The 14,556-nt window shown below is 34.8% G+C and overlaps 1 protein-coding gene across 3 annotated transcripts in view; it reads right to left on the bottom strand.

Moving 5' to 3' along the window:
- Positions 1 to 14,461, bottom strand: part of C21H4orf47 (chromosome 21 C4orf47 homolog) — a 70,695-nt gene extending 56,234 nt beyond the window's left edge. The window contains exons 1-8 of one of the 3 annotated variants that reach the window (XM_036838733.1): positions 14,207 to 14,461; positions 12,035 to 12,217; positions 10,383 to 10,602; positions 7,838 to 7,975; positions 7,662 to 7,737; positions 5,701 to 5,880; positions 1,893 to 2,062; positions 83 to 331 (exon numbers count right to left, since the gene is read on the bottom strand). In XM_036838733.1, coding sequence (XP_036694628.1) covers positions 283 to 331; positions 1,893 to 2,062; positions 5,701 to 5,880; positions 7,662 to 7,737; positions 7,838 to 7,975; positions 10,383 to 10,602; positions 12,035 to 12,134 — 933 coding nt within the window. In that variant the 5' untranslated portion in view covers positions 12,135 to 12,217; positions 14,207 to 14,461 and the 3' untranslated portion in view covers positions 83 to 282. Of the gene's footprint in view, positions 1 to 82; positions 332 to 1,892; positions 2,063 to 5,700; positions 5,881 to 7,661; positions 7,738 to 7,837; positions 7,976 to 10,382; positions 10,603 to 12,034; positions 12,223 to 12,972; positions 13,345 to 14,206 lie in introns of those variants that run through there. The other 2 variants (XM_036838734.1, XM_036838735.1) reach the window with 2 other exon arrangements.
- Between the last annotated feature and the right edge of the window lie 95 nt (positions 14,462 to 14,556).

Below are 14,556 nucleotides of genomic sequence, written 5' to 3'. Positions count from 1 at the left end.
TACACTTCAAGGTTTTATAACATTTCTAAACATTCCTAAACATCTCCTCAGAAACACAGATCTAAACACAGATCAGCAAGCATATGTTAAATTATTAACAAATACTATTTATTTATTATGTAATAGTACTAAAAGATGGAAGAGTATTAGAGTCACAGCCCTAAATTTCTTTTAAATGCTTGAGCTATTTGTTCCACAATATCTTATATTTTTTCAAATAATGAGCACTTGATAATGAATTTTTGGTAGTCGGGACCTATACGGCTATTTGTCTTCCAGATGCTAATAGGACTGTACTGAAGCAGTCTTGTAGTTCTTCATATTTAGTGCCCTAAAATTGGAAAATAAATGCACATTTAATTTTATAGGTGCAGGTAATATATCTGTTTATTCTTGTAAAAACATTTTGCAATAAAAAATTACCAATCCGAAACCAAATTTTCTCACCAAATAAAAAGCTTCACTTTATATGTCAGATATACTTTTAAAATGTAATTTAAGAGGGAATAACTGGTTTATGATACCAATTTTAAATGTTATTGCCCAAAGGTTTATTAGTTTTAAAATTAGGATAGAAGAAGCTAAAACTTGATTTAGGATAATATTTGTGATCATGTAAAAAAAGAGGGATTGAATAAACTCAAAATTACTCAACAAAAGATAAACTTCTGATTTTCCAGAAGATCAGTTACTTTTTTCTTTACTCTGCTCTAAACATATATGCTAGGGCATCATAGAGCTTTCTTGGATCTGTCCTCTGGATAGCCAGAAAACCTGAAACCACCCTGCACCAAAAAAATTCCATCTACTTGAGGGTGAGTGTTGTGAGGAAAATTCCAATTTTACTGTCAGTTCTATTGTATAACTAAAGTTGGCCAGAGTACTGATAGGTAACTTGCCAAAGGATAAAGGTCCAAACACATGGAAAAAAGGCTCCATATCTTTGTTTCCCAGACCGATCATCTACCAACTAGCCCTCAAAGAATATTATTCCTATAGACAACAGTCAAATTACACAAATCATGAAGGGCAGGTCTCACTTTGGTGATATAATAATGATGCTGGCTTTACAATCACTGTCCACAAGTGATGAAGATGTACTACTGTTTTTGCAAAAGGAAAGAATGTGAATTTGATGTCCTTTACCTAATCCATTGTATGATTACACTGAAGTTAGAAATATGTAAGTTAGTTAAATTGGCATTAAAAGTTTTCCAATGAATAGGTGGAAAGGTAATCAAATCAATTCTTCAGTTATTTATGATCTTGCGCACACACCAAAAGAATGATGGATTGTCCTATTCTAAATTACACTCTGAACTTCTAAGAACTTCTTTTCAGTTTTGAGAGTGCTCAAAATCTAGGTAAAACTGAAGTTCCATGATACATTAATAATATACATATACTTTTCCTCGAAGCATTTTTAATTAATCGGAATATTTCCTGCTTTCATAGGTTATTTGAAAGTTAAGAACAGAATAAGTGTCATTAGGATTCCAAACAATTACTGAGAGCCTGGGGCCCACATAGAGATAATAATTTAGCAAGGGTCAAAAGACTGAGAAACAGACAATGTTAACATGTACTGCTAACTGAACTGTATATATCTAAAGTCTCAAATGACTCGAAATAAGGTGCTATATAGATTTGCTTTAAAAATTATTAACAGAATAGTTTGTTACAGAAAAATTAAGCTTCTTGAATTGGGAATTTCAGAAGATGGGAAAGAACTTCTACAGGGGAGGGCAGGTATAAGAAAGAAGCTGAGATTTCTAAAGTCACCCAAATTTGTCATTTTTTAAAGTATGTATAAATAAAAGATATTATTCTGAAGAAATCTAAAAGCTGAAAATAATTTGTCTTGGTTTATGGGCTAAATGTAACATTACTACCTTTTGACATTCAAAGTCATTATACTTTCAGTTGGTCTGCTTTTTGGTCCACCTGGTGGATGGAAAACCTTAGCACCTTTTCTGGAAATATGGCTTGTCAATTTAACCCCATAAGGGTCAGCAGAATGTGAAGGGTAAGAATCAAATGTTCCTGCCTTCATTCCACCAGCCTACAAATAAAAATGAGACAATTTAATGTGGTTTTGTAAAAATGCTTCTAACAAAATTAGATTTGAAGAAGTTCATACATATTTGTGTATTGTACATGGAGTTGGTTTTACATTTAAAGAAAATTGTCTGTACTGTTTAATTCAAATACCACCAAAGCGTCTCCCTACCACCAATTCTATGGGGTTAAGACACTGTAATTCCAAAAGTTCTCTATTAAAATGCAAATATTTATAAGAAGGTAATATTCTAAACTGTTGCCAACAGTTAATATTTTAGTGAGAATTTATCAGATCAGGCTATCATCTACACAGGAGGTGAGCCCATTACTGAGGGAATGAGACCTAGGTCAAACGTATTCTGATAGAGAAAGGAGTTAGGGCTCAGAACCAGAAGATGAGAGAAGAGGCCAAGGGTAAGGTTTGTCCAACAGGGAGCCTGGCACGACATGAGTTCACTAAATGTCAGTAAATGATGGGGAAGATACTAAAAATAAAAATTTTTTTTTTATAAAAATAAAGGAAGAGCACATAGAAAAAGAGAGAGGAAACTGTAATCCACAGTCAGTCCTCTGTATCCACAAGTTCTGCATGCTCAGATTCAACCAACCTCAGATCGAAAATATTTAAAGAAAAAGAACTCCAGAAAGTTCCAAAGAGAAAAACTTGAACTTGACATGTGCTTTACATAGCATTTACATTGTATTAGATATTATAAGTAATCTAAAGATGATTTAAAGTACACAGGAGGATAAGCAAAGGTTACATGCAAATACTACGCCATTTTATATAAAGGACCTGAGCATCCTCAAATTTTGGTATCCTGAGAGTGGGGGGGGGGGGTGTCCTGAAACCAATCCCCCATGGATACTGTACCATATACTGTACTTTTCTTGTAATTTATTAAGAAAAGTCAATCAAAATATTTTTTGAGCTATACACAAAACAAACAAACATTTGCTTTGACCTTTGAAACTGACTTACTAACAGGATTTTTATCATTATATTATATATGGTCACCAAGAAAACTCTGTACAATCACAATGACCCATTTAATTAGGCATCCTTTCTCTGACAGTGTCTAAGTCAGATATACATGAAAACTTGATTCGTTGGAAAGATATGGTTGTAATTTTTCAAGTTTTCCAGATAGAGGCACATGGATTATTTTTAAGAGCAACAAATAATAAGGAATCTTAAGAAAATAAAATTAATTAATTAATTAATGTAAAAGCAAAACAGATGAATTGAAAATGTAAAAATATACATGGTAAATAAACCAACCCACCAGATGATACTTAAAAAATAAATAGGTTAAGTCTATATTATAATTAAGATTGAGAAATGGGTGGAAGAAACCTGTACATATATGGAATAGCAAAAACTGTAAGATAGTATTTTTGTACACCTCTATGTTAATAAATTTGAAAATATGAATGAAATGAATGATTTTCAAAGAAAATATTGTCAAAAGTGACTCAAAAAGAGAGAGACCACCTACAGAAAACAGATGGGCATCATGCAAGAAATTAAGCCCAGAACATTTCCTATGAGAATTCTTTCAGGCTTTCAAGGAACAGATATTTCTGGTGCTATTAAACTCTTACAGAACACAGAAAAAGAAGGAAATCTCCCGATTATTTTAAGATGCTATTATCTACTTATACCAAAATAGAACAAGGCATATAAAAATAAAAGTACAGACCAGTCACAACCCTTAAAATTACTGATGTGAAAATACTTAATATTAACAAATAAAACACAGTGTTACACTTAAAGATTAATACAACACAGTCAAGTGGGAATCATTCCAAGAAATCTATTACTGTTACTCATAACAAGTCAATGGAGAAAAGAAAGATGGTCTAAACAGATTACACCAAAATATGCAGTATAATTCTACATACATTCTTGATTTAGTCTTATTTTTGGCATCTATAAAAATGAACACTGGAGGAGTTCCCATGATCCCCATATCATATCCAAATACTGGAGTGAGCATGACATAAGAGATATAAATATTAGAAAGGAAGGACCAAAATTATTTGCAGATATATAATCATATGTCTAAAGATCCAAAGAGAATCAACAGAATACCCATTAGAACATAAGAAACTTTAATGAAGTGGCCAGTTATTTTAAAAAATCAAATGTTTTAATAAGAACAAATAATAAAGGGGATTGATGGGAGAAAAAAGCATTGACCAGGACCTTAAAATAAGTAGGAATAAATATAAGATAGAAAAATCTACGTGAAGTAAAATATTAAAATCTACAAGACAAATAAAGGTTTTTGTAAGTAGCTTAATTCTAGGTCAGAAGATTCAAAATATAAATATGTTAATACAAGCAAAAATCTAAAGATTTAATTTTAGAGCAAAATACCTAAGGTCTTTTTTCCCCCAGCACTTTACAAAATAATTCCAAAGTTCTAAATAATAAATATTGGAAAACAGCCATATAACTTTTTTAAAGAGTAAGAAGAGACTAGACCCACCCAATATTAAAATGCAAAAATAATTAAAAGTAGTTTGGTACTGGTAGAAATAAACATCAATCAAATTGCATGAAAATTCAGGAAAAAAAAAAACTAAAAAATGGGAATTTTGATTTGATAAGGGTGGCATTTCAAAGCAGGGGTGCTAATTACCCTGTTGGTGAGATCAGGAACAACTGAATTTTTTCACAATCAGTTTTACGTAAATCTAATTTAAGTATAATAAACTGCACCCATTTTAAGTTTACAATTCTATGAGCTTTGACAGATGTATACACGCTTGAAATCACAACGACAGTCAAGGCACAGAACGTGTCCTCCCCACAATGCTTCCTTCTGCCCTTAAAACTGAATTTTGAAAAAGATAAAAGCTGGATCCTTACCTTGCTCTTTACATCAAAATACATTTCAGTAAAAGAAATCAGGAATGCATATTTTTCTAATACTGCTGGGAAGGAAAGTCATTCTGAGAATGACATAAACTCAGCACAAAGGACTGATAAATTTGACTACATCAAATTATTAAATTTCTGAAGAGCACAAAATACTATAACCAAAGTCAAAGATTCACCAGACTAGAAAAATTATTTTCAACACAAATGATAAAACAATATCCTTAATATATGAAAAGATCTTACAAATCAGTATCAAAAAGACAAATATCCTAATAGAACATTCACAAGGAAAATTAACAGGCAATTCACAGAAGAAAAACAAAAGTATAAACTAAGGTTTACTGTTAGAAGCATTTTCATTTTTATTCACACTTGTTGTAAACCTCAGCAGAAGGGAGACAGTTCATTTTAATCACCACTTCAAAAACTAAAGATTATCTGACTTTTTATGGTTTTGAGAAAAACTATGCCTAAATCTAGAGAGGCACTTAGAAAATTTATTGTAAAGTAAAATACTTTTGAAATGGTTATGAAATGGTTAATAATTATTTCATTATAAGAGCTTCATTATTCCCTATGCTATCCAGTTTTATGACTTTTCATAATTTCATAAAAACAAGTTTCATGATTCATGGCATGAATATAAACAAAAGTTTATTATTTACATGGGTAATAAAATAATATGACAGCAAGAGGCAATGTTTCTTTAGAATGCTTAATAGTTTTTCATTCTAAAATTTTTAACTTACCTTTTTACCAGGAGAAGAGGGCTTAAAAGGGTTTGCAAGTGCTTCTTTCTTCTCTGATTTTTTAATTGGTGGTAAAGGTTTCTCAAACAAATAAGGATTGGTATCAAAATATTCCCTTGGGTAAAGATTTAATTTGAAAGGTGTCCCTTTAAGTAAACGATGGTGTTCTTCATTCTCTTTCTGTAAATTAAAGAGTTTGAAATTATATAGCAAAAATTACTCAAACTGGAAGTAATGTAGAGTTAATATACCTTTAAATTTTAATATAAGCATGTAGATTTTTTAATATATACTGCTGGGTTCACTTTTTTGAAACATTCCTTTGTTATGTTCTATTTTTATGATACAAAAGATATGCTTACTTATGAACAAGCACAGTTATGATTGTTCATTTTGGATATAAATATATTTGATGTATAGAGATTTATTTATCACTTGAACAAATCTGTACCAACTATCTGGGTGATATTAGGCAGTAAAAAAAAGTCAGTCTCTAGTTCAAACCCTAACTCCTTCCTGCTTTTTAGCATTTCTCAGGGACACTGGGAAAGTTACTTACTTTTTTAGTGTCACATTTTCTTTAACTGTAAATAATGATGATAATATTCCCCACACCCTTAATGCTGTTGTAAAGATTAAATGAGATTATGTGTTCAAAGTACCTGGCATATGATAGGCCTTCAAAAAAATGTCAGCTTTTACTTCTAAGAATAAGGAATACTTACTTTTTACATTACAACATTTTTATATTACAATATTATTTTAGGAAATCCAGGGACATAAAATTTCTGACTTATAAATAATAAGTTCTAAAAGTAAGAACTCTAAAGAGAGAAAAGTATCTTATACCCAATACACTTTGGATGAAAGACTAATTACTGAGCCATTGATAAAATTGCCTTGTATGCATTTATAAATTATGTATTATTTTTCCTATAGAATATTATGTATTATTATTCCTATTCTATATAAAAAGTAGTTTACACAGAATTTTATATAAAGTGAACAATCCATGCATAGAAACAAGAGATGCCCATTTTCAAATGACCAAGGTTTCTGCCCAATTTAATAGAAAACTTTTCCTGGGTTTGGACATGCCCATTTGCAAAACTGGCTACTACCCTTCTATCTCACTGCCACTTAAAATCACCATAGCCAAAATTATTGAAGACTGCATGCCTAAAAAAACAAAAATTTAAAAACTTATAAAATAGTTGCCATTTAGTTTCTGTTTCTTAACATCCAAATGAACTTGACTTTCCATTACTACCAGCTTTCTTTAAATTATATCAATATTGTTAAATTATGTTGATATGGTTCCAAAATTTCTACAGGTTCCTCTATTCCTTCACATGTAGGCATTCTCCACAAATGTGAATATGCTTCACTGTAAGTCAAATATTGTATAAAGTGAGTGTAAGAGGCTTATGCCAGTACATCTCAGTTTTTATTTCTGCCATGTAATAAAGTGAGTCGTTTTCTCCCGTCCTTTCACTTTCTCTCCTGTAGGTTTTCATTCTCTACTCCACTTCCTCCCTTCTCCCCATCACTCCTCCATCCCATTCATTCACCATAATGGCCTGATCAGCCCAAAAGTACTACCACTACTTTTTTAGGCACAATATATTAGGGTGTGGTGGGAACACGGCTAAGGACCAGGATACTTTTAGGACTCTTCTAATCAAAATAGAGCATAGTTGATCAGGCCAAGTTAACAGAAGTCTCACAGCTGGTTTGGAGAGATACAGGATAGATGTGGTAAACTATAGCAGGGGTTAAAGCTCATTCTGGGAATCTAATATCAGAAAGGTAAACTTATCACAATTCATAAACATCAATCTGCCATTGCCCAAGTAATACAAATAGATAAAACAAAACAAACCTTAATTAGATCACAAGTGAATTCTCTAAGTCAACTAAATAAGAGAAAGGTTGGAAAAAGTTAAAATAGATTCTTTTACCTTGTCATTTAGTTTTGCTGCATCATAGAAATCAGCAGAGTGTGAAAACTGCTTACCTATGGTAACGTTTGCATAGCTAAAGAAGGAAAATAATAATGATGATGACTTCAGGGTTCAGAAATTAAATTTTTTTTTAATTCAAAACAAATGATACAAAAGTATTAAAAATATCTTACCCATATCCAGTTCCTTTCTTTCCTGGGTTTGTGTACAAATTCTTTCCAGGTGGCTCATATTTTTCTTTGGGTTTTGATTGTGCACTGAAAAATGGGACTGGTCTACCTATTGTTCCATAGTAACTTCCTAATCCACATCTTAAATACAGTTTAACCACAAAAACAAAAAGGAGCAAGTTAAAATAGCAAATTTTGTGTTATACATATTTTACCATAATTTATAAAATATTATTAAAAGGGGAGCAAAATATATGCAATGGAACTGACTTGCCTAACTTTGGTAAGAAAAAAATTTTTTTTCTTATTTTGTAATCTAATTTCCCCTATTTTTCAAAGTCACAGATTTTGAGATAATATTTTTAATTTTTATGCCTATTTTAAATGCTCTAAACAAAACTTAATAATCTCTAGGAAGTTAGAAGAGTTTACATTAATTCAGTTAACTATAACAACAAATAGAATCTTTGCTTTTTTAAAATTATTTATTTTTTATTTAAGTATAGTTGATTTACAATATTATATTAGTTCCAGAGGGTGGGGGAGGATGAAAAATACAAAACAGTTATTTAAAGGATAAAATACATATATTACATGAAAAAGAAATGAAGTAGTGACCCAAAAAATGCACGTCTGAATTTATATCTAAGAAGAAAAAAAGAAACCCAAGAAAAAGTAGTAATAATAAAAATAAATAGGGGCTTCCCATCTGGCGCAGTGGTTGAGAATCTGCCTGCCAATGCAGGGGACACGGGTTCGAGCCCTGGTCTGGGAAGATCCCACATGCCGCGGAGCAACTAGGCCCGTGTGCCACAACTACTGAGCCTGCGCGTCTGGAGCCTGTGCTCCGCAACAAGAGAGGCCGCGATAGTGAGAGGCCCGCGCACCGTGATGAAGAGTGGCCCCCACTTGCCGCAACTAGAGAAAGCCCTCGCACAGAAACTTAGACCCACCACAGCCAAAAATAAATATAAAAATAAATTTAAAAAGTAGTAATAATAGGGCTTCCCTGGTGGCGCAGTGGTTGAGAATCTGCCTGCCAATGCAGGGGACACGGGTTCGAGCCCTGGTCTGGGAAGATCCCACATGCCACGGAGCAACTAGGCCCGTGAGCCACAACTACTGAGCCTGCGCGTCTGGAGCCTGTGCTCCGCAACAAGAGAGGCCGCGACAGTGAGAGGCCCGCGCACCGCGATGAAGAGTGGCCCCCGCTCGCCGCAACTAGAGAAAGCCCTCGCACAGAAACGAAGACCCAACACAGCCATAAATAAATAAAATTTAAAAAAAAAAAAAAAAAAAAAAAAAAGTAGTAATAATAAAAATAAATAGGGGCTTCCCATCTGGCACAGTGGTTAAGAATCCTCCTGCCAATGCAGGGGACACAGGTTCAAGCCCTGGTCCGGGAAGATCCCACATGCCGCGGAGCAACTAAGCCTGTGCGCCACAACTACTGAGCCTGTGCTCTAGAGCCTACAAGCCACAACTACTGAAGCCCACGTGCCACAACTACTGAAGCTCACGTGCCACAACTACTGAGCTCACGTGCCACAACTACTGAAGCCCGCACGCCTAGAGCACGTGCTCTGCAACGAGAAGCCACCGCAGCAAAGAGTAGCCCCCGCTCACCACAACTAGAGAAAGCCCGCACACAGCAATGAAGACCCAATGCAGCCAAAAATAAATAAATAAAATAAATTTAAAAATAATAATTCAAACCTCTCAAAAGTGTGAAAAGGTGGAAAAAGATAAACTATAATAACAGAAGACATTCTCCACTCTTAATAAAAACTTAATAATTTAACTTTGAAGACCGCAGCTTTACTAATCTCAAAACCATAAATAAGCCCCAAATTATTTTTCAACCAATCCTCGTCTGTCATAAACTCTAGACTGAGAGTCAATGTTATTAAGTGTGAATTAACATCATATATAAAGCTCAGCTATATTATATGATATTACATAGACTATATGATCTTAAGTATTTAAAGGTTAAAGAAAAAAAGAACCTCACATTGACAATTTTCACAACTAAAATATTGTTAAACCCCATACATGTATCTTCATGCATGATTTTTAAATAACGTATTTTTGATAAATTATCCTCTTTATCCAAAAAAGATTTCTCCTAATTTCACATTTTGTATTTACACTTTTCTTAAAGTTTTAAAAAGCAGATAAAATAGTCAAGGGCACAGATATGATGACCCAAGGCAATTTTTTTCCTAATCTGACTATTGCAAGGTTTTCAACTAAACTTATTTTCATTATTTAGTTGACTTCATTAGTATAAACTGATAGAGAATAGTGACAGAGATAACCAAAAATTTAATGTGATAATGAGAATCTACTTAATCAAAATTACCTGTCAACCTAAATCATCCAATATAATTGTCTTCATCTAAGACAAACTTGATCTAAGAATCATACTTTAAAAAACGAATCATACATAAGTAAGTCCTCCGGAAAAACCAAAACTTAATTTAGGATGGAGGAGAGAGAGCTATGCAGGAGATATATCAATATTTAAGACTTTTTCCCAAATACTTACAGCTTCTTATCTCCATTACTAGGGAGGAACGCTTTGCCTAGATTTTTTTTGGCTTCTTCCATCATATGCCGTCTCCTCACTTGATTCAGGTTTACGTAGCCTTCACCTTCAAAAATCCTTACAAAATGGGGATCAAAATAACCTGCCTGGAGATGTGACATTTCTTTGGATCCCCCAGGTAGCATCTGTCTATTTTTGCTTGCAGCTTCATTAAAGGGTCCTTTAAAAATAAATTAGGAGTATCACAATTTTGAGCTCACTAGTAATTAAAGGATGTGAAAAATGACTTTGAAAAGTTTCAAAATGTGATTTGGACCAGTGACTTTTGAGCTCTTAAACACTATTTCAAAACATTTACTGAAAGGTCTGTGTCAAAGGCTACACTGACAATAAGAACTAAGAGGTTTCCATTAAAACATTTTAATAATTAGATTGAGGTCCTGTTAAACTCTGAATCTGATAGCTGGAAGAGACCTTACAGGTCACTGAATCCAATGCTTCCCCATCTATACACTACGGAACACTGTGTAAGAATATGCTAGGAAACTATTTGTGTCAGATGTCAATAAGCGTGTGTATGAGTGTGTATTTCTAGGTTGGAGGGGAAGGGTATTTCATACTCAAACTGAAACAATTCCCCTCCTGGGTATATACTCTAGACACATGAGTGCCTATATCCATTAAAAGACGTAAACAAGAATGTTCACAGCAGCTTTATTCATAACAATCAAAAACCAAAAACAACTCAAATGCCCATCAACAGGGGAACAGATAAATAAATTGTGGTATATAGTGAAGTACTAGTAGCCCAATAATTTTTAAAAGGCTGGTTTTATGAATATTTAGAACTTCTTTTGTAATTTGCATCTAGGAGAACTCAATTTGTAAAGTCCTTCCATAATGTGAAAGAATTTTCTGAAGTGCAAATAACCCTTAATTCAATTGGTTATCTAAATGTGAATTTGTATCACTGATTTTTTTTTAACTTAGGTTTTTGAAATGATAATATATTCACATGGTTCCAAATTCAATAGTATAAATATTTTTACAGTAAATTTTCCTTCCACGTTCCGTCACCCAGGTCTTTTCCCACAGGTACCCATGATAGTAATTTTGTTTTCCAGAGAATGTTTAGGCATGTTCCAGTGAATATTTTCATATTTATCCTTTTCCATTTTCAATGCTTAGCATACCACATACATTATTAAATAAAAAGGCAAGGTGCAGAATAGTGTATCTTGGAGATGTTTCATATCAGTGTATTCTTTCTTATTGTTTTATTTATGACTCTTCTAAAAATCCCTCAGCTATTCATTTAGCATTTCATTTTTCAAGAAAGTGATCATGGATGGCCTTTTCAGATGCAAATGTTAATGCTGTCTGCATAGCAGAGTGTCCCATCTAAGGCAACAAAAAAAGCTAAAAACAAAATATTCTGGGAGAAAACTGCCATGCACCTCGGAAAGAAATAAAATTACCTATGAGGAGAATATATGAAGGTAGGGTAGCCCAATAAAATGAGCTTCCTGCTCTTATAAAATTAAGACCATAAAATACAGACCATTAAAAAATATCATTTAACAAACGTTAAAGCCAAGATTTTATACAGAAAACATCACTCTTAGGCTGTAAAGGAAACCAAATATACTTACGATTAAATTGTGACACATATTTATCACCAACAGTGACATATTCCATCTCACTGAAGAGCCCAATCCTCTCCATATCTGTTTTCCCTCCTTCCACAGGCATGGTTGCTTCTTGTGGCGGTGTGCTCTATATAGGTAACTTCAATTGGTCCCTGAGGGCTACTTCTTCTATAGCAAAATCCTACTCTACACTGAAAACTACAGGGGAAAAGTTTAGGGAAAAGGTGATTACTAAATTTCAGTCCAAATTACTTGCAGTCTGAGAGTTAACATGCATATCATTACATCATAAAACAACAGTCTCAAACTATGTGGGGAAAGAATCTACTTTGTGGGGCTGAGGGGGAATAATGGGGATTCAAAATTATCACCACAAACCCTCCCCTTGACTCTCCAGGTGAAGTACCCACAAATTACAAAGAAATGTGTATCTGTTGCAGTGCCATTCATCTGTCGTAAATAATAAAATTATTACTGTACAGTGTGGTATAAATACTGTGTAAACATCCTTCTTTTGAGAAGTTCAAAGATCTTAATTATGTAAGGCAGTCACTTTCAGTTTAAATCATTTTATCTAAACATACTGCATTGTCCCTTGTGTTAAAAATTAAAACTTACTTTTTCAGAATGCACCACACACATAGGTATTACCTTATAGTTCTTGAATTTTTTCAAGATTAAATGTATATAAGAAATGTGCCACCTGGCGAAATTAGTTCACAAAGGGGATGGGAAGAGAGGACAACTGTCTAGGCAAGATAAAAACAAAGAACAGCAAAACAAAAATCCACAATGAATTCAGAGTATTTGTTAAAGGACATAATGCAACTATGAGTTTTCTTTTGAAATATCACTCTAAATATGCAACTACTTATTTGGATTTTTTTTTTTTTAATTAGACGTGTTCTAAAAAGTAGGACCAAAGAGCTAAGAATACTTGCTTCCATTTCACTGTAATATTTTTGAAGCGCCAACTAGATCTAGGCACCAGACGTACATTAGTGAACAAAACAAACATTGGCTTATGCTTCCCAGTTTATAATCCAAGGTAAGACACTTTTGCCTTGAATTTAGAGCAAGCTGTTTCAGTGACACTAAACAGGATTGCCTATTTGAAACTGTGGCTTATCCTCCCCTCCCCCCCATCCTACCTCTTCCTCTGATCAGGTATGCTTTAAAACTAAAAGTCAGTTAGCTGGAGTGTGCTGATTCGATTTGTTTCATATTTCAAAGCACCATCTTCACTGCCCAACCTCAAAGGCTTCTTGTGCTGCTACAGGGGGCTCAAATCCTTTAAATGGCTCACAAGGCCACTATCACCATATTTGTCACCAATGGAAGCCCCCCTCCCTGGCAACCGGGCTCTAATTGTCTTCTTCCAGTTCTCAAGTCTGGCTCTCTCCAACCACAGGACCCTAACACATGCTGTTTCACTTTAGGCAGGTATTTCACTGCCTCGACCCCTTTTGTTGCCCAATTAATACTGATCCTTCTGACTGTTTAGCTCATTCCTCACTTCTTTAATTCCCTCTAACACAGCGCCATGCACTTCTCTTTCCAAGCCCTCATCATGGTTATCTAGTGGGCTATTTTACATTCACCGTGTAGGGATCCTTTAATTAACAGCTGTTTTCCCCAATAAACTAGGCGCTCCGGGAAGGCAGGAACCGTGGTGTGAGTCTGGTACTTCCTTACCAGTGTTTGGCACACGACAAAGTGAGCCACAGAGGGAAGAAAGGAAAGGGAACGAAAAGGAGGGGGAGACAAGGAGTTATTGCCTTGAATTTTTCCACTACTTAACTCTTCTTGAGCAACATTTACAAAACCACTCATTCATTTACTTAACGTTTTGCAAACCCCTCCTCTGAGTAGGGCTCGCTGGTAGAAGTTAGGAAAACTGAGATTTTAAAAGGCATAGGTCCTGCCCGTAGAGAGCTTACACTCTAGTAGACAAGACATAATTAAATATAACACAGTGGAACACTGCAAGTTCCCTTCGAAAGGTACGGATAAAGAGCCGGGGGTGGGGGGCGGGGTGTGAAGGAGGGACAGAAAACTCGCTGAGGTGATGAGGAAAATGATGTCCCATTAGGGAAACGGAGGTTCAGAGTATGTAGGTATCTAAAGGACAACACCTGACGTCTGCGAGGACCAAGTCACCTCTGAGAAGGGCACCCAATCCGACTAGCGAGATCAAAGCGTCCCAGCTCCAGCCCGGGCTAAGTCCGCTGCAAGAGCAACCAGGAACACGAGCCAGCCCCGCAAGAGCGCTTCCCGCCCTGGACCTCGCTACGAGGCTGCTCCGCACGCTCCGCTCGCCTCAGGGTTTATTGTGGCGCGTTACCCCGGCTACGGAAGAATCCATTCCAAGAACGAACCCTACGGGAGGATACGTGGAGGGTTCGAATCCGCATCAAGAAAGACGTAAGAGTGTCTACAGGAAACGAATGACGCACTCAACAGACTTTACCGAAAAGACTTCCGCTTCCTGCCCCATTATCCATCCGCGAGATGTGGCGTGGTGG

Source organism: Balaenoptera musculus, chromosome 21 (genome assembly GCF_009873245.2).
Source record: "Balaenoptera musculus isolate JJ_BM4_2016_0621 chromosome 21, mBalMus1.pri.v3, whole genome shotgun sequence".
Classification (NCBI taxonomy): Eukaryota; Metazoa; Chordata; class Mammalia; order Artiodactyla; family Balaenopteridae; genus Balaenoptera; species Balaenoptera musculus.
This window is presented reverse-complemented; position numbering and strand designations above follow the sequence as displayed.